The sequence below is a fragment of the Gracilinanus agilis genome, chromosome 2, assembly GCF_016433145.1.
Source record: "Gracilinanus agilis isolate LMUSP501 chromosome 2, AgileGrace, whole genome shotgun sequence".
Classification (NCBI taxonomy): Eukaryota; Metazoa; Chordata; class Mammalia; order Didelphimorphia; family Didelphidae; genus Gracilinanus; species Gracilinanus agilis.
In genome coordinates this window covers 627,073,588-627,101,012 of record NC_058131.1, presented here as the reverse complement: position 1 = coordinate 627,101,012, position 27,425 = coordinate 627,073,588, and the positions used below count along the sequence as shown (strand labels likewise).

Genomic DNA, 27,425 nt, shown 5'->3' with positions numbered 1-27,425 from the left:
CTCTCTCTCTCTCTCTCTCTCTCTCTCTCTCTCTCTCTCTCTCTCTCTCTCTCTCTCACACACACACACACACACACACACACACACACACACAGCACTCAGTGAATCCTAGGGGTTCCCTCCATGGTCAACTGTGAAATCCTGTTTAGTGAGCAAAGCCCATTTTTAACCTGCCCCCTTATTTTCCTAGTCTTCTTGAACTACCATTACCACCACCACTATCACCACCACTATCCATATTCTATGCAATCAAGTGACAATGTCTTCACTTGACTTCATTCAAAAATAAACTCTACTTCCCAACTCAGGGCATTTTCACTTGGATGTTTCCCATGCATGCTCTTTCTTCATCTCTGCTTCCTGGCTCCTCTATATTCCTTCAAATCACTGGTAAAAAATTACCTTCTATAGGAAACTTTTCCCAATACCTTAATTCTAGTCTCTAATTTATCCTGTTTATATCTTCTTATTACATATTTATTGACATATTGTATTCTCCATTAGACACACAAGCAAGGATTGTCTTTTACCTTTCTTAAAGAAGTACATAACACATAGCTCAATAAATGGTAGTTGATTAACAATCAGGCACTACTTTTCCATCCAAAATATATATTATTTCCCTTCATGAACTCTATAACCCATCAAAAAATGTTGAGGTCTTTTTGCTTTTCCTCACAAATGGCATTTTATAATGGCAAGTACTATTTCACTTTTTCCTTTGTATCCTAGAATTTATCAGAGTGCCTGGCACAGGACAGGCATTGAATAAATGTTTAATAATTGAAAATCACATACTCCCTCAAAAGCCAAAAAAGTCAGGACTAGATTATACCAAACATTTGAAAAACAATTCCATTACTATACAAAATGTTTGGAAAAATAGGTAAAGAAGAAGTCTTGCCAAATTCCCTCTGTTTCACAAATATTATTCTGATATTTAAACAATAGAGAGTAATAAGAGTGAAAGAAACCTAATGATAAAATTTCCCTAATGAATATTGAGGCAAAAATTTTTAAAACGAGATTACCATAATTAGCTATTTAAAAACAAAAGCAAGCAATATCTGTAGTGCGCATAAGCTAGAATATTTTCCAGTAAGAACAGGGGTGAAGTAAGGATGTCAGTTATCATCATTACTTTTCAATATTGTACTAGTAATTCTAAGTATAGCAATAAGAAAAAGAAAATGAAAGAATCAGAATAGGCAATGCAGAAACAAAACAATCACTTCTGGTAGTTAAGGCTTAGTGAAAACTAGAGAGTTAACTAAGAAAGACATGAAAATAATTAACAAATTCAGTTAAAATTGCAGAATATAAAATTGTTGTTGTTATTCAGTCATTCAGGCATGGCCAACTCTTCATAACCCTGTGGGCCATACTATCCATGGGATTTCCTTGGAAAAGATATTAGAATAGTTTTCAATTTGCTTCTCTTGAGAATATAAAATAAACCTAAACAAATCCTCAATATTTCTCTATACTGAAATGCAACAGGGCAAGATAGAAAAATATATCCACTTAAAATAATTGCAGAGAGTCTAAAATACTTAGAAGTCTATTGCCAAGACATACACAGAAATTATATGAACATAATTACAAAACACTTCATAGAAATAAAAACAGATCTAAATACCTGGAGAAATATTAACTGTTCATGGATAAGCTAACACAATGAAACAAAAATGAAAATACTGTCTAAATTAATTTATTCAGTGGCCCACTAATCAAACTATTAAAGAATTACTTTATAGAACTAGAAAATACAATAAAATTTGTCTAGAGGAACAAAAGGTCAAAAGTATAAAGAAAATCAATTAAAATGCAAATGGGATCCAGAAGCACTAGATCTTAAGCTGTGCTACAAATGTAATCATCATAACAATTTGGTACTGGATAGAAAATAGAATGGTTGATCAATTGAACGTATTAGTTATATGATATACAGAATCAATAAGTACAGGAACCTAATTCAGAGTGGGTGAATGACTTGAATATAAAGAAGGAAACTATAAGAAAAGAATAGTATACTTGTCAGATCTCTGGGAAAGGAAAGATTTTAAAACATAGCAAGAGTTTTTAAAAATTACAAAATATAAAATAAATAATTTTGATTACATTAAATTAAAAAGGTTTTGTACTAACAAAAACAATGCAACTAAAATCAGAAGGGAAACAACAAACTGGGAAAAAATGTTCATAACAAAAAACTCTGACAAAGATCTAATTACTCAAATATACAAGGAGCTAAATCAATTTTACAAAAAATCAAGCCATTCTCCAATCAATAAATGGGCAAGGGACATAAATAGGCAACTTTCAGATAAAGACGTCAAAAGTATCAATAAGCACATGAGAAAGTATTCTAAATCTCTTATAATTAGAGAAATGCAAATCAAAACAACTCTGAGGTATCACCTCACACCCACCAGATTGGCTAAAATGACAGCAGGGGAAAGTAATGAATGCTGGAGGGGATGTGGCAAAACTGGGATAATAATGCATTGCTGATGGAGTTGTGAACTGATCCAACCATTCTGGATGGCAATTTGGCACTATGCCCAAAGAGTGTTAAAAGACTGCCTGCCCTTTGATCCAGCCATACCATTGCTGGGTTTGCACCCCAAAGAGATCATAGATAAACAAACTGGTACAAAAATATTTATAGCTACACTATTTGTGATGGTAAAAACTGGAAAACGAGGGTATGCCCTTCAATTGGGGAATGACTGAACAAATTGTGGTATATGCTGGTGATGGAATACTATTGTGCTCAAAGGAATAATGAACTGGAGGAATTCCATGTGACCTGGAAAGACCTCCAGGAAATGATGCAGAGCGAAAGGAGCAGAGCCAGAAGAACATTGTACACAGAGACTGATACACTGTGGTAAAATAGAACGTAATGGACGTCTGTACTAGCAGCAATGCAATGACACAGGACAGTTCTGAGGGAGTTATAAGAAAGAACGCTACCCACATCCAGAGAAAGAACTGCAGGAGAGGAAACACAGAAGAAAAACAACTGCTTGAACACATGGGTTGATGCGGACATGATTGGGGATGTAGACTCGAAACGACCACCCTGGAACACTTATCAATAATATGGAAATAGGTCTTGACTGATGACACAGAAAGAAACCAGTGGAAATGTGTGTTGGCTACTGGGGGTTGAGGTGGGGGGAGAGAGAGCAAGAACATGAATCATGTAGCCATGGGAAAAATTTTCTAAAAAATAAAAAAAAAATTGGAGGAAAAAAAAAAAACCTTAAATAAATAAATAAATAAATAAATGCAGGAACATAGTGATTGATAGACCCAAACATCCAAGTTATTGGGGCAAAACCTCCTTTTTTGACAAAAATTGTTGGGAAAAGTGGAAAGTACTCTGACAGAATCTAGGTACTGATAGTCCAGTGATTGGCAAACTTTTTAAAGAAGAGGCCAAAGGAAAGGAAATGCTCATCTGTCAGTCTGTTTCTAAGGCAACTCTTTCAAATTTTCATTGTATTGTGTCCTACTCATTGCATTCTTCAGATTAGGAATAATGTCACAGGCGGGATAGAACATTTCAAGGGGCCGCATCTGGCCTGCGGGGCGTAGTTTTCCCATCACTGTCGTAGTCTACAGAAGTGATGGTGCCAAAGATGGTACCCAGAGTGTTCTCTCTGGGCGCATGGCAGCCCTCTCCCCCACCCTGCACCCCAGAGTTCGTTACTAGAAAGGCAAAGGAGACTTGGTGGAGCTGTTCCCGTCTCCCTCTCTATCGTGCCTGATGACATTTTTCCCATCCCCTGTCCCTCTGCCCAGCAGCCCAATGGGAACACACAGGGGGAAGGTGGGTGGCTCACAGGTGGCAGAGCAATGGACTGCTCCGGCCACTCCTCTCCCCCTCCACACTTGCTGAGAACATTCCTCCCTTCACCCACCCCTCTGGCCAGCAGCCCAATGGGAGCACCTTTTCCCTCCCCTGTGTGGGGTAAAGGATGGGGGCACGCCCAGCACTCAGTAGGGGAAGGGACATAGTATGTAGTCTTTAGTGGGGGGCTGGCACAGCACTCGCTCTAGTTGGTGGGATGGGGGTGGGGCCAGGCACTCCATTTCTAAAAGGTTCACCATCACTGCCCTATAGCAAGAGAAGCTCAAAGTGAGTACATGACTTAAAAGTAAAGGGTGACATCATAAGGAAATCAATGCAACATTGAAGAAATTATTTGTCAAAGCTGTGGATAGGGGAACAGATTATGATTAAACAAGATATAGAAAGGTTCACAGGAGGTAACGTGGATAAATTGGATTAGAAAAGCAGAAAACTTGGGGAAATGTTTGCAGCAAGTTTCTCTGACAAAGACTTCATTTCTAAAATATACAGGAAACTGAGCCAGATTTATAAGAATAAAATGCATTCTCCAGTTGTACATGGTCAAAAGATATGATATTGCTATTTTCAGTAGAAGAAAACAAAGCAATCAATAGTCACATGAAAAAATCTTCTAAATTACTATAAATTAAAGACATTTAAATTAAAAACAACCCTGAGATCTCACACTCAGGTGAGAGAAAATGATGGTGACAAATGCAGGAGAGGATATAGGAAAATAGGTATAAGAATGTAATATTAGTAGAGCTGTGAACTAAATCTAATCATTCTAGAAAGCAATTTGGAACTATGCCCCAAAAGCTAGTAAACTATATACCACTACTAGACCTCTACTCCAAAGAGATCAAACTAAGATGAAAAGGACCCACATGCAAACATTTATAGAGGCCTTTTATATAATGGTAAAGACTTGGAAAGTGAAGGGATTACAATCTATTGGAAAATGGCTGAATAAGGCATGGCATATAAATGTGAGGAAATACCGTTGTGCTATAAGAAACTAAAAAAGTGATGGTTTCAGGAAAAGATTTGGGAAGACCGATATGAACTGATGCACAATAAAGTAAGCAGGACCAGGAGAACAATTAACACAATAATAGCAATACTCTAAGAAATCATCTGTGAAAGACTTAGTAACTCTGATCAACAGAATGTCCTACTCTAAGTCAAAATGACTTATGAAGAAAAATACTACCCACCTCTAGAAAGAGAAGTTATAGACTCAAAGTGTAGACTGAAGCATTTATTTCTTTCTTGGTTGTGTGTGTTTTTGGACCATTACTGATAAAGAAATTCAATTAAAATTAAAATAAAACTGAATTATGGAAAAAAGAGGAAAAAGAGAGAATGTACTCCTTCCTCACCTTACCCTCTTAGAATCCATGTTTTCCTCCAAACCTTTGATCAAATTAAACTTACACCAAAAATGTTCTGAACCTCTGAAATTCTAGTGTCTGCATCCCACACCCAATTCTCTTTTATTTGCCTTATATATAATTTTTGCTACTTATGTGTTTCTCTGGATAGAAAGTAATATTTTATGGTAGTGATTCATTTTCTGTTAGGATTCCTAGCATCTTAGCACAGTGTCTGATTCATAGTAGGTCCTTAATAAATGTTTATTTATCAATTGGTTACTATATCAATCACATGTAGGCCATTCCAATAAGGCCATAGCTGTGATTGAGATGTTAAGCAAAATATTCAGATCGAATGATAGAAAATGTATATGATTTCAAAATTTCTCTTAACAAGTAGTTCTCAAATATGTCAGTCTCAGGACTTCTGGTTCTCAGGTCTACTTAAAAAGATTGAAGGCCTCCCAAAGAACTTGTATATAGAATATTACTATCAAGATTTACCAAATTCAAAATCTAAATGGCTTAGCATTATTATAAAAGTAATTTTGACCTTATGAGCACCTATAAATGTCTCAAGAACCCCAGGATCACACTGAGAACCAATGCTCTAAGTTAGTTTTTAAAATTAAGAATGTTAAAAATTCAAATGCAAATTAAACTCTAATTGGCACCAAATAAATGTTTTTAATACTTTATTTTTCCATATGTCCCTCTGAAGATGAAATTTTTTAAAGTCATTAACTAAAACAAAACGCTCTGTTTTATCAGAGCATTCTATCTACAGTAATATTATCTTCTATATATAATCATGGTACAGCTCTCTCAGTAACCTGCTATATGACCCTGGGCCCTTCACTTTAAATCTCTTAGCCTCATTGCCCTCAAACATAAAATTATGAAGATGACAACTAAGTTCCTTCTGAACTTTGAAATGATTCTATAAATACAGTACCTATTCCATATTCTATCTCTAGGTTCAATTTCAGTGGATTAGAATAAATGGATATGATGCTCAAGTTTAAATTCCCTTTTAAGTTGATAAACTGAGAAAATATCATTCTCTCCAATTGCTATTGGTGTATTATTAAATCTCTCTATCAGATTGTGAATTCCATAGGGAGAGAGGTCTATTATGTATATCTTGTGGTATCCAGTAGAGCACATGTGTCTAATATCTGCTAAGGTTTAAATATTTAAATTATCTATTTTTCTTCCACAACATCCCATTATGATGTTTCATTGTTACAAATACATGAGTCTGGATTATTAAGTATAAATTCAGACAAGCTATAATATCCTCTAAAGGTGTCAAATACAGTCCTAATGACAAAATAAGACTTGGTTGAGGACCATAGTAGCTCAAAGATGAGTCCATGGGTTGATTATTAGATGGTGAATCTACAGGCCATAACCACCACCCCCAAAAAAAAAACCAGAGAAAGAAATTAAAATGTTCTTCAGACTTCCAACTTTTCAGTGTCGATGTTAGAACATGAGGAAAGAAGACAAAGCTCACTAGGAATCACAAATATTTTAGACCATCTATAAATATTAATTACTGGTAACCTAAGAATGAGAAGTTTGTCTAATGACCAAAAAAATCTTCATTATAAGAACTTAACCACATCATTGTTAACATTCTGACCACAAATGAACCCAGAAGAAAAAGGAAAATGGAATATTACATAGGAGTATTTCACAAGCTCTAGGAGAGACAAATAAAGGAGTCATTAGAGTTAGTTCAATGGTAAAGTACAAAATATCCTTTCAGAGAGCATTTGGTTATTTCATTTTACAGTGCTCTTTTTTGAGCATAAACCAAAAGATTTTACCATGAAGATAATTATATATTATGTACCAATATCTCTTATTAAAGAGAAAAAGTAGAGAAATTAAATGAAAAATCTTATTAATTTTCTTCAAGCTAAGTAAATATAAACTTTGATATTCAAGGACTTCAACACAAAGGTACACACATAAGAAACAACAAAAAATTAGGCTGGAAAATACAATTCAGGTTTAATACACAAAAGAGGTTAAGAGAATGAATAAAGACTACTCCAAAGCTTCAAGTCTACTCCATAAATATATTCTTAAAACAGAGTAATGAAAGGCACTGAATACTGCAAGCATCAAGCCTGCAATTATTATTATGAAATAAGAACAATTGCATTATAACACATTAATTACTAATGTGGGAGCCATATAAAAACAAAGATATCTGTGCAATCAGACACCTGATTAACAAAAAGGTCAAAATCAACATCAAATTAGAGGAAAAAATATGGGAAGACAGACTGTAAAAAATAGATAATAGAAGACCCTTAAATGTTTATTATTCTTTTTAGAAAAATAGCATTAAGTTGATAACAAGATGTGGCTTTAAAGAATCTCTTCCAACAAGGAGTAATTTATGTACATGTTATTATCATAAGATTAAATTCAACAGCCAAGAGAACTCTGTTCAACAACTCTATGACTACTAAAGACAAGTGAAGCATAATAGAGGAAAGACAAAACAAGAAGCTATATGGAAGGAGTTTGTCATCAAATAACAGAGCTGGATCCAAATCTATGACACTTGGGCATTGAACCTCATTTTCCTCATATGTAAAATAACAGGAGGTAGTCTAACTAGCCTTTGAGATTCCTTCAAACTTCATATCTATAAATATATGAACAGGAGTAATCACCCAAAAAGACAGGAATAATCACTGTTTTTAGATAAACAGAGCAAAATGATGACTCCTAGGAAAAAGATTTTTATCGAGGTTCAGATTAAGAGAAATTTTCAAGTTAGTAGCATCCTAAGGGTAAAAAAATGTAAAGAGTAACTACTCTAGTTCAAGGAGAAACTTTCTTTCAGACTAACCTTAATCCAGGCTTCCAAGCCTAAAAAGCTTGTAACTGGGAGGGCAATTATAAACTACTTAAAGTTCGCATCTCCCTGGTCTGATCAGTTCCTAAAATCTCTGAAGAATATAACATTAAATACCCAGCAAAAGGAATATAGAAAATACATATCAGGACCTCCAGAAATGCAAAACACATTCTACTATTTTGGGCATACTGAATCATTGTTATCCATTATGAAATAATTGAGTGTTTGTTTAATTTGTTCTTCAAAATAGTTTCCAGGAAATGCTTCCATGAAATTCAGGAAATGAAATATATATACTCCTTTCTATTCCTATTCAATTACATATAACTTTTCTTTTAAAATTTTTTTAATTATATACTTAACCACCAACAAAAAAAATTTAAATAAATGCATTTAAAACTTAAGTACAAAAGTGCAAACTCCATATTGTTAACAGTTTTTAAATATGTAAATTATATGTGCTTATATAAACAGCCTCTACTTTTGAGTTCCCTCTAGATTTCTTTTATTTTGTTGTTTTTCCTCTTGATTTTGTAGATGCCATTTTTCTTATATCTGTCATTTCTAATATTATAATACAATCCATTACATTCAGATATTTCAATCTATTCAGTCATTTATCCCAATCACTGGAATTGTTATTTACAGTTAATTTTTCAGTACAAACAAAGCTTCCATGAATATATTTGTATGTACACAGCTTTTTACCTTTTCAATAATACCCTAGGGCTTAATCCTAATAATTAAGGTCAATGAGCATGAGCAGCTTTACAACTCTTTATATATATATATATATATATATATATATCCATCTTGTTTTCCAAAAAAAAGTTCACACCTGTCCTAGCAATGTAATTTTAGTACAATTTCTCTATATTCTTACCAGCATTTAATTTGGTCAACTTAGTTATTCCCATTAATATACATTACCATGGCCATATTTAGCTAAATTGGTCCTTCAGCAGTAAACACAATGTATTACCAAGACCATACTCTTTCCAAATAATAATAAATAATAAAGTAATAAAATAGTTCACCAGCTGTAAAAAGCTCCGTGTTTCTGCTCCAGACTTCTGTTACTTGCTAAGATGAGATCTGCCTAAACTTCCTTAAAATCCTGAGTAAAACATTATGATAGCCTTCCTGCTCTACCCTTTGCATCCCCTGTTACCAGTGGTTTTATTAAGTTTCAGTTTATAGTCAAGGTATAGCACCGCCTGGGAGAGGACAGAACTGCTAAGTTGAATAGCTCACTTTCACTCAGAATAAAATTTCAACTGACAGCACAACACTTATATAGCTAGCTAACAGCAATATTTCATAATTACTGTTCAAAATATACAGGAATTCAGTTATTTTGCAGCCTTCTGGTTTCTTAGTTCAATTTCAAATACCATCTATCTGACCTACATCACTATTAGTCCAATTCTTGGAATCATTTTTGCACAGGATACTAAATTCTGATTTTATACCTTAGTATGCTTTGTGGTAGAAAACGAAGGATCCATTTTCCCTCCTAGATAAAATGATATCTAAAAGTAATCATTTAATAATAAAGATTTTATATAAACTAAGTTTGCAATTTTACTTTTCTTTAACGATATTCAAACTTTTAGTGTTATGTGAGTTATAATACTTCCTTTGAGGCAAAAAACAGAAACATAACATTTTTTTCATTCGTGTTGTTTGTGAAAATGATGAATATTAAAGCACAGAGGCATCTATTTTCTGTTATCCCTACACTAATAATATAAAAAACAACTAAAATGAAAATGTAAAAGGTTTATAACTAAAAGGAACAAGGTCTTATTTGTTTGTAAGTATTCTATCCAGACCCTACCCATTTCCCCCATAATTACCTAAGTGACGTATTTTCAGTCTCTTCTTCAGCACAGTTTATTTCTCCATTGCCTATAGTAAAAATTCTATTAAGGCAAATATGTCTTAGCTCTCTCAGTGTCTAATAAAGCATTCTTTTTCACTTAATGAAAAAATGAAGAATTAATTAAGGAATATCTGCAAACATGCATGATTTTCCCTATCTTGAAAAAATATTTGATAATAGGTGTCCCCTCCGCCTATATTTCTATTCCCCATGGGCTCCACATTTTTTCACTGTGACAGTTCTTGAATCAGTGGTCTACTGTTTCCAAAGCTACTTGAGGTATGTCTTCTACACCTAGCAATCTACTAAAAACTGTTCTCTTGAAATTAAATTTTGGCATCAAAACAAAACTCCACCTTTAAGCCTTTAAGAGTAACAAAAACAAGAGTAGGTGAGAAAGAGTGATAGCCTATATCAGTGATTCCCAAAGTGAGCGCCACCGCCCCCTGGTGGGTGCTGCAGTGATCCAGGGTTGGCAGTGATGGCCACAGGTGCATTTATCTTTCCTATTAATTGCTATTAAAATTTAAAAAAATTAATTTCCAGGGGGCTAAGTAATATTTTTTTCTGGAAAGGGGGCAGTAAGCCAAAAGAGTTTGGGAACCGCTGGCCTATATTAAGGAAGGGGTTGGTATTGCACTAGGAGAGTTGTTACAGAGATTTCTTTTTTAAAAAAGCATGAGTCAACAACTATTAGAATGTTTGGAGTTGGACTTTTATTTTATGTATTGGTCTTTGTTTCAGACATCATCAGGGCTCAGGCCTATTGGTAGCATCAATAAATCAAGGGGTATGCAGAGGTTAGTGACCTTACTATTCATATCCTTCAACCATTTATCAATTGGGGAATGGCTATTATTTTTACATATTTGACTCGGCTCCTTATAAATCTTGCAAACTTACCTGAGAAAATCTTGTAAAAGATATTTTCCCACAGTTCATTATATTTCTTCTAATTTTAACTTGCATGGATTTTTAAAAAAAGTTTTCTCCTATATTGTTATAATATATTTAACATCTAGGACATGTTCATGTGGAGTTTATCACCAAATATCATAAGAGATCATGGGATAAACCTAGTTTTTGTCAGACTAACAATCTTTAAACCAGAAGTTATATTCTCTTCCTACTAAATATATGTTACTATGTTTATTTGCTTCTGTATGTTGTGTACCTAATCTGTTTCCTTGAAGAACATTTTTGAAAAAAAAATTAGTCCTTAAAAATACTTTTGATAATTACTGTTTTGTAATACAGTAGAGAACTGATTCTGTTAGACTCCTTATTTTCACAAAAATTTAATTATTTGCTTGGAGAAGCTTAACATTTTTTTCCTCCTGTAGAATTTTGTTATTCTTTTTTCCAACTCTCTAAACAATACTTTGTTGATTTAATTGATTTGGGACTGATTAAATTAATTAGTTTAGGTATTATTGACATTTTATCATACTGGCTCACTCTAACAATGAGTATTTAATGTCTCATCACCTATTTGAAGTTAGCTTTACTTTTTTTGACGCACAGATATTTATTTTATTTTTATATAACATGTAACACAATATAATACATATTACTTTTAAATATGTAATAAATTATAACATGCTTGTTGAAATAATTAGCTATGTTCAAAAATCTATGTCTCATTCTTTTTCCCCACCCTCCTACTTTTCCCCCTTCCTGAAGAAGGCTATAAATATATTATCATATATATTTCATCCTGTTTGTCAGGGTGTAAAACAAGAAATATATTGCTTATACTAGACAAAAATGCATAGATGAAATAAAGTGAAGAGCAGCATGTTTCAATCAGTAATAAGTCTCCATTAGTTCTTTCTCTAGTGAGTGATAATCCTTTTTTATCATGAGTCCATTGGAGATGTCTGGAATTCTTGTCTTTTTGATAATAATTAAGTCACTCACAGTTGATCATCATACATTATTGTCCTTACTGTGTACAACATTCTTCTGGCTCTATTCACTTCACTTTACATCACTTCTTACAAGTCTAGTCAGGTTTTTTGTGATAACTGTGTTCATCATTTCTTATAATCACATACCACAATTTGTTCAGTCATTCCCCAATTAATAGACCTTCTTTCAGCTTCCAGTTCTTTGATACCACAAAAAGAGGTGCAATAAATATTTTAGAACATATAGTTTTCCTTTTTTCTTAATAACTTTAGGAAACAATCCTAGAAATAATGATATTACTGGATCAAAACACACAAAGTTTTATAACATTTTTAGTATAATTCCAGATTGATCTCCAAAATGGTCAGATGAGTTCACAGTTCCACCAACAAAGTGTGGGTGTCTCTATTTTCAACATCCCCTACAAATATTTGTCATTTTGCCCCTTAACATATTAGTCAATTTGATAGATGTGAAATCATATCTTGGAGTTTTTTAATTTGCACTTCTCTAATCAATAATGCTTTATAATAATTTTCATGTAGTTATACATAACTTTGATTTCTTCATCCAAAATCTGTCTGCTCATATCTTATGGGCATATATCAATCAATTGGGGAATAGATCACACTCATATATTTTACAAAGTTCTCTTTGTATTTTAGATATTGGACCTCTGCCTGAAAAAGACTGTCCACAAATTTTCTCCCCAATTTAGAGGTTTCCTTCTAATCTTGGCTATATTAGCTTAATTTATACAAAACCTTTTTAACTTAATGTATTCAAAAATATCCATTTTATACTTCCCAATGTATCTATCTCTCTATTTCCCATTCATTCAAAAATTCTTCTCCTACCCATAAATCTGATAGGTAAGATATTCCCTGTTCTTCTAACATGTTAATATCTCCCTTAATATAGGTCATGTATCCATTTTTATTTTAATCTATTTACTCTTTAATTCTCTTATTTACCCTCTCATTCTCTTATCTGTTCATATAAATGACCTCTATAATTCCTTCCTTTATCTTCTCCCCTTACCCTCCTTTTTCTTAATCTATATACCCTTCTAATATGCCCTCTTTTAATCTTTATCCCTCATCCTTTTATTTCCTTGTATTAAAAGAAATATTACTCTTTTATATGCATGAATTATTTCTTATTTTATTCAGATCCAAAGAGAACAATGTACTAGAATTACAATCCCCTCCCCTTCCATTCACTATAACATTTCTTTAATTCACATCTCTTTCATAGATGATTATTATAATTTATCCCTCCTCCTCATCTAATTTTATTTTATTTTTGACTCATTCCATTTTATACAATTTGACATCAAAACATCTAAGTGCTCCTTCAATCCACTCAATTAATTATATCATTTTAAAGGTTTAAAAATACCATTTTTCCATATGGGAAGTAAACATTTTCAACTTATTAAATCATTTATAATTGGTCTTTCATGTTACCATCTTAAGTGTCTTCTCATTCTTATATACTGAACTTTCCATTCAGTTGTGGTCTTTTCTTCAAAAATAACTGAAATTTTTTATTTCTTTTCTTGTACGATGATACTCATCTCTGCTAGCTAGGTTATTTTTGGTTGTAAACCTAGCCACCTTTGTTCTTTGAAATGTTGTATTCCATGTTCATTGTTGTTCTAATGTAGAAGCTGCTAAATTTTGTGTATCCATGTTTCATCTCCACAGTATTTAAACTTTTCTTTGATAGTTGTTTGTGGCATTTTTCTTCTTAACCTGAATGTTACACAACTTAGCTATAATGTTCCTGTGAGTTTTCATGTTGGTATCTCTTATAGGTGGTGTCTGAGGAAATCTTCCAAGTTCTACTTTATCTTGTAGTTCTAAAACTTCAGAGCAATTTTCTTTAATAATGTCTTAAAGAATGGAGTTTAAAATCTTTTTTTTTGATCCCTCATCCTTTCATGTAGTCCTAGAATTCTCATATTGTCTCTTCTCATCTTATTTCCCAAGTCAGCTGCCTTTGTAACAAGATTTTTCCTATATTCCTTCATTTCATTTTTTAAATTTATTTTTATTATTTCTTGTTGTCATAAGAAGTTATTAGCTTCCATTTGTCCAATTCTAATTTTTAATGAATTTTCCTTCATGAATTTTTAGATTTCTTTTTTCAATTGGATGATTTGTCTTTCATAATTTTCTATACTTTCTAGCATTGTTTTTATTTTTTCTATTTTTCCTCAACCTTTCTAATTTGGTTTTTAAAGTCTTTTTTAAGTTCTTCCAATAATTTGTGTCCCATTTTATGTTTTACTTTCGAGTATTATTATAAGTGGATGCTTTAATTTTACTATCTTCTGATTTTGAACACTGTTCTTTAAGTTCAAAGAAGCTATTTGTGGTTAGGTGTTTTTTGCTCTTTTGCTTACATATTTTTTTAATTTTAGCACCCTATTTCTTAATTGTCAATTTTATACAACTCTGAGGTTCTTCTCTCTGTGTGGGAGAGATAATGTCTCAAGCTTTATCTTGGTGTTATTTCCTAAACTCTCTCGGGGTCTTTGATCTCTTGGTTCTTTTCATTTCTATACTGCAGGTTTCCCAGCAATGCTATCGACTTCCAACACTCCTACCCACTTTGGTTTCTACAGAGGCTTTAAGTGTCTTCCTACCCCTATATCCTAAACCTATTCAGTCAGTGTTCACTCACTTAGGTATTTGATTCTCTCTTCTGTAGCTACAGTTTGATACAATAGGTAGTAAGCATTGTCAGCTCCACAGACTTCTCTCAGTAAACTGGTTCATGCTGATGGTTTCTCCCAGCTTCTCAAGTTGTCTCACATTTCTCTCTGACTCGTCACCATATTTGCTGTTTTAGAGTTCACTCAGAGGTACTATTTTTAAATATTGGTGGGGAATTTGGAGAATAAGTTGATCTTCTGACCTATTCCATCATCCTCCCAGTTTATACTTTCCTTTTTAAAGTTCTTCTATTATTACTGGCATCTTGGAAAGTAGACTCCAAAATATTTTATACACTCTGTATTTATTTTGACTGGTATTTTTCTATCTCTTCCTGATGAGATTTTTTTTCTTTTTGGGGGTGAAGGGAATGATACCTAAAAAAGGTGATAATACATATGAGTTTATTTTATATCCTGCTACTTTGCTGATACTATCACTTCAATTAACTTTGGCTGATTCTCTAAGGAACTCTAAGTAAGCCTTCATATTATCTGCAAAATATAACTGATTTGCTCAAGATAACACAGTTATTAAGTATCTAAGGCTGCATTTGAACTCAGGTCTTCTCGACTCTAGGCCCAGTGATCTGTACACTGTACCACCTGTCTGTAGACAGAAATGTGATAGAGAAAACCCAAGGTCCTCAAGGAGATCTGAAGAAAACCATATCTCTGAATAATGGCTTATCAAAGCAGAAATATAGGACAAAACCAATTCCCAGTTGGTGATTTCACAATGAAAGGAAAAAGAGTAGGGTTAATGCTGTCTCAAAAAGACCTAGCAGGATACCGAAGCAGAAGCCAGGAATAAAAGCAGAGAACAAGCTTCACATTCAGCTATCCTCTCTCCCAAGCATATGACTACAAGGAAAAAAAAACAGGGAGCGGGATAAGGAACTAGCCAGTCCCTAAAAAGGTGGCAAATTAAAGATAGTCTTAGTAGCATATAGCCTAAAAGTTTATAAAATAAGAACCCAGCCATTTCATACAAAAATGGCCAAAGCATAAAACCAACTAAATAAAAAAACACCAAAATAAAAATCCTAAAAATGAGAGACTAACCAAATTGCTGACTACCATGACACCTTTGACCTGTCTAATTTCCACCTAAGCCAGTTCACCCCTTCTTCTCCTAGGCAGCCCAGTGGCTCTTTAACTTTTAGGTACCAAACTAGTAGCTTAAGTTCAGTATATCCACAGTGGCAATGCTGTTTCCTCAACCTCCCCTGTGCTAAACCTTGATAATATTCTCTTTCCTTTCCCTTATATCTTAAATCTAATAAATTACATTGTCCAATTTTTCTGGCATTTTCCTCTTTCCTCGCTGCCAGAAGCCTCATTATCCCCTTACTATACTGCTGCAATAGTCTTCTAAGAGGTTTTTCCCCTCCACTCCAAACCTCCACACTATTCTTCATTGGCATGGCATGACTCTAAAACATATATTGATCTTATCACGTTACTTTTCTGCTCAGATGTTTACCATGATGATATGTTCAATCTGCAGTGCCTGCAATTCCAACCCCTCTAGAATCTGGCCACATCCTTATCTTCCAGACTTAACTGATACTCTGAGAAGTGTGGCTTCAAATACCTAGGTTCAAGTCCTACCTCCGAAATGCTATGGGCAAATTAGCTGATCTCTCCATACTCCAGCCAACTCTATAAGACTATGAGTTAGCAATTTGCACTGGTAAAGGAACTTTCTAGTCCAACCTAGTCTTTTTTTTAAGCCAGAAACCCTTCCTGGTAGTCTATGGACTTCTCAAAATAATGTTTCTCCACATATGAAATATGCATTATTACAAAGTAAAACAATTCTATTGAAACAAAAATGTCATTTTTGAATAAACTCCTTGAAATTCATTTATAGACACCTTTGGTATCTTGTATACTACTGCTTAAAAACTTCTTCTGTAAACTAAGTTCTACATATAAATGAAATTATAGGTCAGTCTGCCCTGCCCCCAAAACAACACTCATATATCTAGCCAAGCTGTACTATTTTCTGCCTCCCAAATACAATCTATGCTTTCTTTCCTCTATCACCTTTGCTCACGCTGTTTTCTATGCCTGAAATGTTCTTCTTCATCTTCTTTGCCTATTGATCATCTATTATTTATCATTCTTTAAAAATCCCAACTCAAATGCCACCTCCTCCATGAAGTCTACTTTGATCTTCTGTCAGTAATCATTTTTTCTTCCTTAGTTCTGACATAACACTTGCTTCAGATCTTGCATAAAATGTTCATAAATAACTTTGCTTCCCTCAAAACTTTGCATCATATAGTAGGAAGCACATGAACATAAGCAATTAAATTCAAAATATACACAGTAAATCCTGGGGAAAAGAATAGTGTTATACAAAGAGGATATGCAAAATAAATATCTAATGAGTGGAATTATCTCCAGTTTACAATTGAAATGAGAGATTAAATAATTTTGACATAATCACAGCACTAATAAATCTTGAAGCTATGACTCAAAAATCAGTTTTTATCATATAGAAATATAATGCCATCACAACATGATGCATATGGAAATAAGTATTTCATGGTAATACATGTATAACTTATATCATATTATCTCCCATCTCATGAAGGGGAAAGAGAAGGAAGAAGAGAGGAAGAAAGCATGGATCACAAGATGTCAGAAAATGATTGTATAAAAATGTATCAATGTGTAAAAATGTAATTAAATTATACTTTTAAAAATGTAATACCAAATTAAAGCAATAGTTTATTAAAGATTGGACCACTCGAAAATCCTATAGCTCTATAGCAATCTCATGTCAACTTCCATTGAAAATCCATAAAAAGTTATTGAAGTTAAGTGCATGTGAAAATTCTGTATTAAAATAAATACTCAAAGCATTTAAATTCCCAGAATTTTATATCTATAGTTAGGTTAGCTCATAAGGTTTACATATTTTTGAGGTTTTTTTCCTTCTATTTTATTATCCCCTGTATCACAAAACAATGTGCATCTAGTAATAGATAATATTTTCCCAACTTCCTTTAAGTTTTCACTTCTTTCCCATAAGTAGTAAAGCTAAAATTTATTTTTACTCTATACCATAATCTAATTTTATTTATTATGTAAGTGTTCCTAAATGACATAACAAAAACAATAAAACACAACTTCATGCTGGGAGAAATGGAATAAGAAATAGACAACAAGAGAGGGAGAAAAGTTAAAGGAATAAAGAGACCACTGAAAACACCATTAAGGGGAAAAAAGTGGTCTGAAAGTAAAACAGTAAGTCCTGGTATACCTGTTATATAAAAATCCTTTGGAGAACATCATTGTTGCTTACCAATTTAACAATTTCAAAGTCTAGAAGCTCATAGATCTCCATTACCATTTATATAACACACAATCCTACATTACATTTTAGGGATAGCTACTATAATGATGATGGCCTTTGCTAGAGAAGAGGTTATAAGCCAAAAATAGTACTATTTATTATAATTTAAAATATTTTAAAACATATTAAATTTCCTTTCCCTCTCTATAATCAGTAAGGCATCTTTATAATAATTCCATCCTCCTTTTTCTTATCTGGTTATTGACCATTTTACTTAAATTGATTCCTAATTCTCCTTCACAGTTTTCCATTCATTACTTAAGCAGCCACAGTTGTTGGTATACAAAGGCATACAATGATTATTACTAATCATCATTCTTATATTTGTACATGCCAATAAAAAAGCCTTTTAGATGAGGCAGTTATTAATATATAGGCAAATTTAGTCGTGAATTCCATATCTTCTTACCCATTTTCCTCAGTTAACAAGTATATTCTAAGTTTACAGCATGTATTAAATGTCTCTTTTAGTAAGTTCTTAAATTTAGAGCTAGAGACCTAAACCTGGTTCTCTCACTCCTGTTTCCTTTGCTGGGTCTCGTCCAGCTCACATCCTCAAAACACAAAGGTCCCTTAAGATTCTGTCCTGGCCCAATTCTCTCCATAGAATCAACACCGGAGATGAGTCCAGAATGAAGCTGAACTGCAAAGGACAACTAGGAAAAGGGTTTCAAATTTTCCTGGTCTTAGCCCCATTGAGGAACAGAGCAAATAGAGGGAATCTACACTGCAGTCCTGGAGGGCACAACTAGCAACCTTCCCCAAGTTTGCCTAGCCTGGGTCAGCCTACATTCCCTAGGAAACACTGGACTCTGAATCCACCAGCTCAGGGACTGGGGAGTGGCTGTATTTGCTGTGCCTCTGCTCAGGAGACACCAGCTGGCCCATGGCTGGGGCCTGAAGGAGTAGACACCTAGAGTCAGCAGACAGAAGCCCAAAGGGCAGGTCCTTGAGCCCCATTCCTAACAAAAAAGACCCTTTGGAGGCCCTAAAAAGTGGACTGGACATTTGCTCTTCTGGGGCAGCAGTGGTGGAGAGGAGTGAGCAAGCGTATCGCAGTGAGTGTGTTTGCTGGGGGGCTGACACATGATCAGCTGTGGTCACTTCTAGAAAGTGGAGTCCCTAGTTGTTGCTGCAGGAAGCAAACTGGCTACTTGCAGTTGCAGTATCAGAACTGCCTTCAGGTTCTGGTTAGAGCGCCTGAGGTCAGTCACTAAATGGGCCTTCAGCAGAAGACCAGAAGTACATCCTACTCTGGACTCTAAAAACTGCAATAACTAAATAGGACCCAGGAAAAAAACAAACACACATGAAAAAGTCCTGAAACCTGAGGTAGCATACAATAGAAACTGTGGATTCCAGAAAAAAGCCAATAATTAAGTCTTTTTAGCTGGCTGCTAAAATTAAAAATAAATAAATGAATAAAAGGAAGCAAAGGAGAAAGAACTGCACTACTGATTGTTATTATAGGTGCAGAGAAAATCTCAGCTCAAATACAGAGGTCAATAAAGTAAAAACACCTACCAAAAAAATAGCAAAGAAATACAATAAATGGCCACAAACTCAAAAATGTTATTTTTTTTTGAGAGATTTAAAAAGACCTCAAAAACCCAAATGAAAGACGTGGTGAGTAAATTAGAAAAAAAAGCAATGCAAAAAAAAATCAAGAAAATTATGAAAGAAAGATTATCCAAATGGAAAAAAGATATCCAGATACTTACAAAAGAAAATAATGTATTAAGGAGGACACTTAGACAAAAAGACGCTAACAGTTCCCTAAAAAAATAAGAAATAACAAGGCAAAATCAAAAGAATGAGAATATGAAACATGTTATCACAAAAACAATTGAACTAGAAAATAGATTAAAGAGAGACAATATAAGAATATTTGGACTTCAGGAAAGTTATCATTTAAAAAAAAAACACTTTAGGCCCCATATTCCAATAAATCATCAAGGAAAACTACACAGAAATTCTCAAAACAAAGGATACAATAGAAATTAAAAGAATCCACTGATCACTAAAAGAGACCAAAAGATGAAAATGAATGGGAACATCATTGCTGCTGAGTTCCATAGCCCCCAGGTTAAGGAGAAATTACCATAAGCAATAAGAAAAAAAAATAATTCAAATACCATGAAGTTACATTCAGAATAACACAAGACTTAGCAGCCATGACATTGAAAGAACACAAGATATGGATCACAGCATTTCAAGGAGCAAAAGAACTGGGCTTACAACCAAGAATAACATATCCAGCAAAGATGAGCATATTTATAAAAGGAAAAAAAGTACATTTAATGAACCAAAGAGTTTCAACTATTCCTGGTGAAAAAATCCAGAACTCAGCAGAAAATTTGATGTATAAGAAACCTAGAAAGGCTAATCATAAGCAAACCAAAGGGTCAAGCGGTTACTTCCTGTATAGGAACATATCATCTATGGCCCTGGGGAACGGCATTACCGCCAGGCTATTCTGAAAACCTCGGGAATGCGATGGAATGAGACAGAAATCCAGGAGGAGGCAGAGTGAAAGAGCTTTCTCACACAGTGGGGGAAGGAGTAGAGGAATGGCCAAGTTAAAGGGAGGTGGTGCAGTGGACAGAATGCAAGGCTTGGAGCTGGGAGGACCTCGGTTCTAATCCGGCCTTCGACACTTCCTAGCTGGGTGGCCTGCTTGAGCTACTTAACTCAATTTTCCTCTGTCTTAGAGTTGTTACTAATGAAGTAAGGGTTTTTAAAATGTGCTTGCATGTTCAGAAGGGGAAAGACAAACGGACAGTCTAGAGATAATATGAACTACATAAGTATATATTAAACATAAACATATGCAAAATGCATACAAAGTAAATTAGGCAATTTGGGGCAAGAAGAAGCTGCAGGGAGTATAAAACAAGACTTCATGGCAAAAGTGCTCAGAAATGAAGAAAGCCTGGGATGCTCCCGTGTGAGGGGGAGAAGAAAGTGCCCTGGAGATGCTAAGGGTAACAGGGAGATCAAAGACCGCATGCCGTGTAACAGCAGGCACAAAAATGAGGTGAACGTGGCTAGACTGCAGGGACCATGAAGGAGAAGAGCCTAGATAAAACCAGGCGATGAGGGCTCTCGTCAGTCTGCGAAGATCTTATATGCTAAGCGGGAGAATGTGTTTTTGACAGGGAGCTTCTGATGTGGTTTTTGTTTGTTTGCTTTTAGTTTGGGGTGACAGGAACAGAACTTGCTTTAGAAATACCAGTTCGGCAGAACTTTCACAGGTGACTTAGTTGAGCCTCTCTCCTTTACTGCAGAAGAAAATGAGGACCAGAAAAGACGATGAACCATCGGATCACAGATCTAGAGCTGAAAGGGCCTCAGAAGTCATCTTGTCCATCTGACCATGTCACAAAAGAGGCTCAGAATGATTAAGTGACTTGCCCATGTAAACCTATAGTAAATGGCAGACTTAAGATTTGAACTCAGGTCCAGCATTTTATTCCATTTCTACCACACAGGTTTCAGTAGTTTTGTTTTATTTTTGAAAGCACGGTCAAGTATAAGAAATCTGCAAAATAAAACTTAAGATGCTTCTGGGTAGTCAACATGAATGTTACTTTCTCAAACAAATTATTTAATTTTAAAAAAAACTTAATGAGAAATGTTATTATCCTTCTTACTACCTGAATTATATGTTCTAAATTATTATCATTTCTATTTTAAAGTAATCTGATGTGTAATGTCCTCAAATCTTGCAATCATTCAGATTCCTAAGAAATAAGGCACATGTGACTCCCTTTCCTTTCTTCAGATTCAGGGATTCTTTGTCAGTTTCTTGACTGAATAAAAACAGCTCAATGAATCTTCTTATGCTTCTATTTTAAGTTTTCATCAATAAAATTCTGTTTTTCAAATCTTTGACTTTGGAGCACAAAAAATTTGAACTCTGAAATTAATATGAATCAACATTTTAAATGACTAGAATATAGCAACAAAAGAACTCAATCTTCTCCATTAGCATAGAATGTGAAAGCTCTATGAATCATATGTGGCACCATATTTCAGGCACAAGAGTTTCCAATCTGAAAAGTTTATTGACTATTGTCACAAAAATGTCACAATGTTATAAAATGAAATTTATAATTAATTTTGTATTATCTGATACCTATAGCTTAGATTTTCAAATGAAACTTAACCTTTCCCATTATGAATCTCTTTTTTATATTACTACATACTTTAAAGATTAAAACTATTGGCTTTATTTTTAAATGAGTAAATCATAATGCTTCCAATTTGGGTAATTTCTTAAGTCGGATCATGTGCCTTGTGGTGCTGAAAAGCAACCCTAATTATCAAATATGTCATTTTTCATACCCAAAACAATATTCTTTTAGAATTAGAAATCAGGTATTTAATTTCTTCCATTAAACAATTTAAGAATTCCCTTAAGTACTGATTAAATACATTTTAGCTCACAAATTATTCTACCCACATCACAGAAAGCAATGCTTTTAACACTGAAATCTAAGTTAAGATTTTAGTATTTGACTAATATATTCATTTTTTCAAATAAGAAATTAATAAGAACATAGATACAACAGGAAAAATTAAGTGAGAAAAATATTTAATCCAAAACTTCTCTTTCATAATTCTTTACTGCAGATTTTTTATTCCTCCCAAATCCTTCAGTACAGAACTTCATTTTAATTAAAAAGATCAACTTTCCTTATATGGGTCTTCTCTACATTTCTTTCCTTTATTTCATCATAGTTCTAAGTCACAGATTTTTTGAGAAAGTAAGTACAAACTACAGTTAGATGTCATTCTATTAATGTAAACTTCAGGGATAACATATATTCACATATTCTTTTTTAGGGTTTTCTATCAAATAATTTATAGCTAATATAAGTTAAACCTGTTTGTTTTTCAAATTTCCCATAGTATTCTCCCATACTTCTCACCAGCAGAAAGAATATAATATCTTGCCTGCCATGATGTATATGGGTAGCACTCACAATAGACAATGAAAATATGTTTGTACAAGTATATGCAATATTCTATTAGAGATTTCTGATTTTTTTAGGAAACATTATTAAAATCATCTACTTTCCAAACCTCACAAATGTATACATACCTATGTCATATGCCAAGAAATCAGCAGAAAAGCATTTTGCACCATTACTCAAGGAAGTATCATTATGGGTGTTTCCTCCAAAAATGAGCATAGCTCCATTGATTAGGACAGCTGAATGAAGATATCTGGCAAATCCACTTTCTTTCAAAATGGTCCTATAGAATAGAATTTTGAAAATCATTGCAAAAGACACAAAGGTCTATTAGACAGTAGCCTAATTATTACATAGTTTTTAATTGAATCCCAAAATTTAGCAATCTTTTTTCAGCTTTCCACTACAATTCATATTGATGGCCCTGGTCAAAGTAATGTCACTTTACTTCAGTGAATTATAAAACTGTGAATCATGTCATAAAGCATTTTGAGTTCCAGACAATGAATGTGTCACATAAGAGTACTGTAACCCTTCTTATAACAACTTATGTCTTAAACTGACTTTTACATTCATAAATAAAAAAACTGTCAAGAACATTAAGAGGGCATTAACACCAGAAATAACTTCAGCTTTAAATATGAAAAGATTGTCGATGTTAGTTAAATAGAATATATTCGTTTATGTTTCAACTCACTATTTATGATACTTTTTAAAAATCATCAATTACTTGGGAAAAATACTTTAACAAAGTACATTTTGATAGGTACATTATTTTCTATGCCTATTAAAAATAACCAGGAAATAAAATATGGAAATGTATACATTAATTCAATGCAACAAATGTTTTAAGTGGCTAATATGTGCAAGGTACTGCACCACAATATAGTCACAATGTTATAAATTAGGAATTCATAAATAACTTTTAAATTGCTACTGAAAAAAATGAATGTAAAAGAAGCGCAGATAATAATTTTTAGCTCTGCCTTGAAGAATCCACTTTCCTTATCTGTTAAGTAAGGGATCTATGCTATGGGATGATATCAATGATCTTTTGTAGTTCTAAAAATCATGCTATTATAACTCATTGATGGGGAGAGGGAGGGAGGCAAAGGACTGTTTTATAATAAAGTTTTATATTTCTACAGACAACTTTTACTCTAAATGTCATAGCACCACTTAAAAGAATTTAGACCAAAAAACTATAATAATTAAAAACTAAAAAAATCACATGCTTCAGAGAATTTCAAGTTGTAATATTTTAGTCACAAAATTTCAGCCACAATTTAATGATCTCTAAATCTCTTCTCAGAAAATGATCGTGTAACTTGATTATTACTATCAGACATTGACCAGAGTATTTGTTATAGCAATATATAGCTATAACAATCACAAATTTGTCAAAGAACTTAAAATGGGAATTAAAAAATTTTATATCAGAAAATGCTATTACACCATAGTTATGACTACTAGTTGATGCAAGATAAGAAAGATTAGATAGAATAATTTGGATTTTCATAAAATGTCTAGTGTTTTAAATTTATTTATCAAAAAAAGTGATAAAGTACATTCAAGTAAGAGAATGATACCAATCCAAGATGATAACAGTGAAGTACATAAAATGTACAACATAAATAAAAACAAAGAAAAAAATCTAGAAAGGTACATTATAAAGGTCATTAAATTGAAAACAGCTTAACTAAGCCCCATTAGAGACCTATATAGATATTCATATCTATATACATGGACAATTAGTAGGAAATAAACTTAAAAGTATCTGAAAATTTATTTATCACTTAACAAGTGTACACTGAGGAGATAAAATTTTCCATACATCTTACATTTTTGTATATTTCTCTATTAAATCATTTTCAAAAATAAGAATCCCAAGAATTAAAAGTATTTATAAAACCTATCACTTTAGATAATTCTCTAAAACTTACTATAAATGTTAATATATGTAAACAGATGATTACATTTGCCTAGATGTGTTCACTCCTTTTCAAAGTACTATTTAATGATCACACCAGGTCATTGGCACAGAACTTAGATAATGATTGAATTTACATCAACATTAATCAAAATAACACAAAAATGACTATTTTTTGTTTATATCTTATTTCATATTTTTTCCCAAAATTTGGGGCCTTTTCCAAATTCTTTTATTTTCATTCATCTTGGCAGCTAAGTGGCACAATGGTTGGAGAGCCAGGCCTGGAGTCAGAAAGATATACATTCAAATCCAGCCTCAGGTACTTTAATAGCTTTGTGACCTTGGGCAAGTCATTAAACTCTATGTGCCTCAGTTATCATCTGCGAAATGGAAATAATAATAGCAGCCACCTCCCAGGAAAATCAAATGTGATAATAATACAGTGCCTGGCATGTAACAACTAATAAAATGCTAGCTTTATTTAACTATATATACTTTACAATATTGCATGATGATTAAATGTGAATAAATTAGCTTTTTTGATCAATATAATGATCCAAGACTATTGCTAAGGTCTTGTAATGAAAAAATGATATCCACCTGCTGAGGCTAAGTGCAAACTGAAGCAGAATTTTATCATTTAACTCTTCTTGCTTTTTTTGCAACTTGACTAATATGGAAATATGTTTTGCATGATTTTACCTGTATAATTGCTATTATATTTCTTGTCTTCCCAGTGTGCAGGGAAAGGATGGGAGGGAGGGAGAGCATTTGGAACACATTTTAAATAAAAGTCAAAATTAATAAATAATAAATCATTTTAAACTAGATGATATAGATGTACATTAATTGAATTATTTTTAAATGTGTTCAAATACTTCAAAGTTAAAATATAGTATTGTAATTGACCATACAGGAACTTAAGCCACCAGATTTAGGAAATTTTCATAGCGACAACTATCTCACCTTAAGAAACTGTATTTTAAGGATAACAATTTTAAATATTTTGAGTACAGAATTTATTTGCCTCGAAGACAAATTATCTGTTAGCTAAATCACTAGGGGCAATTTTAATATCTTTTTTCTAGAAATATCTACTTTTTTTAAAACCTTCCATCTTAGTAGTAAGAGCTAGGCAATGGGGGTTAAGTAACTTGTCACACAGCTGGGATATCTAGGGCCAACTCCCATCTGGTGCTCTATCCACTGAGCCACGGCTCCTCTTCCACTGAATTTTTACAAGCTTCTTCAAAGAGTGGCATTTTTTTATTTTTAAATTTCATTTTTAAAATAAACCACTAGTCTCTTATCAACAATACAAGGATTCAGGACACTTTGAAGCGACTTATGAAGAAAAAGGCTACCCACCACCCTAGAAAGAACCAACAGAGTCTGAATGCAGGTTGAAACATACCATTCTTCACTTTATTCCCTCCATGAGTTATTCTCTAGTGTAAGCAATATGTTTTCTTTCACAAATGATGAACATGGAAATATGCATTGTCTGATAACATATGTACAATCTACATCATATTATCTTCTATCATACCGAAGAACACAGATTGTGAAATGTGCGAAAATAATTATTAAAAATTATATTAACGTAATCTAGAAAATAACTAATTTTTAAAAATAAGCACTCATGAAGAGGGCTAGCTTTTATGGACTTCTGGATTATAATTCTAGGGGTTGCACATTTTTAAAACAATATAATATCATATTTTGTGTTTATCTGTGCATATATTGTTTTTCCCATTAAAATATAAAATTCTTTTGTTAATAAATAAATAAATAAATAAACAAACGAATGAATGAATGAATGAATGAATGAATGAAAGACAATATCAGCCAATTGTCTTGTTAGTGATATTTAAAATAGACTCTTGGGTAAATCCAAATTACATACAGCTAGGTCCTGATGAGTTTGAACAAAGTATCTTCTGAAGTGGCAGCATATATTGGAATTATATGATTTGAAATTATAATTATGTAAAGTAAAGAAACTGGTTTCAGTCCAGTGGAAATATACAGTGTAAATTCAAATAATGTGGCCACTTTATGAGATTCATTATTCATACTCATTCAAAACTAGCTGTATTTCTTAATATTCCCAATAATCTGTTCCCAGAGGCAAGTAATGCCTAGAGCAAATATTATATCAAAGAAGTAAATTCTTTAAGAGAGATCTTGATATTGAAAGAGCTAAGTTTTTTCAAAAAGGTCAATTTGTATGTTAGACCCACAATGCAGCAACATTTTAAGCACATTGTAATTGAGAATATAGTTGTGAAAATAAAGATAATTTATACTCTGGCCTTAATTGGTCATTTAAGGCTGATTCAAAATGTGAAATAAAGTTACAACCTATGTGCCTAACACATTTCCTTAGAGATCAAGGAACAAGTTACAAATCATTATTCAATCTTGACATCCTTATGACTACATGTTAAATATTACTTTTATATAACATATTTTAAATCTACGGAGCTTCCCATTTAGA

General features: G+C 33.1%; 1 protein-coding gene across 1 annotated transcript in view; it reads right to left on the bottom strand.

The window, feature by feature from the left end:
* Window positions 1-27,425, bottom strand: part of ATRNL1 (attractin like 1) — a 1,097,315-nt gene that overhangs the window by 932,069 nt on the left and 137,821 nt on the right. The window contains exon 10 of the mRNA XM_044665614.1: window positions 23,121-23,275. Within this exon, the coding sequence (XP_044521549.1) occupies window positions 23,121-23,275 (155 nt within the window). The remainder of the gene's footprint in view (window positions 1-23,120; window positions 23,276-27,425) is intronic.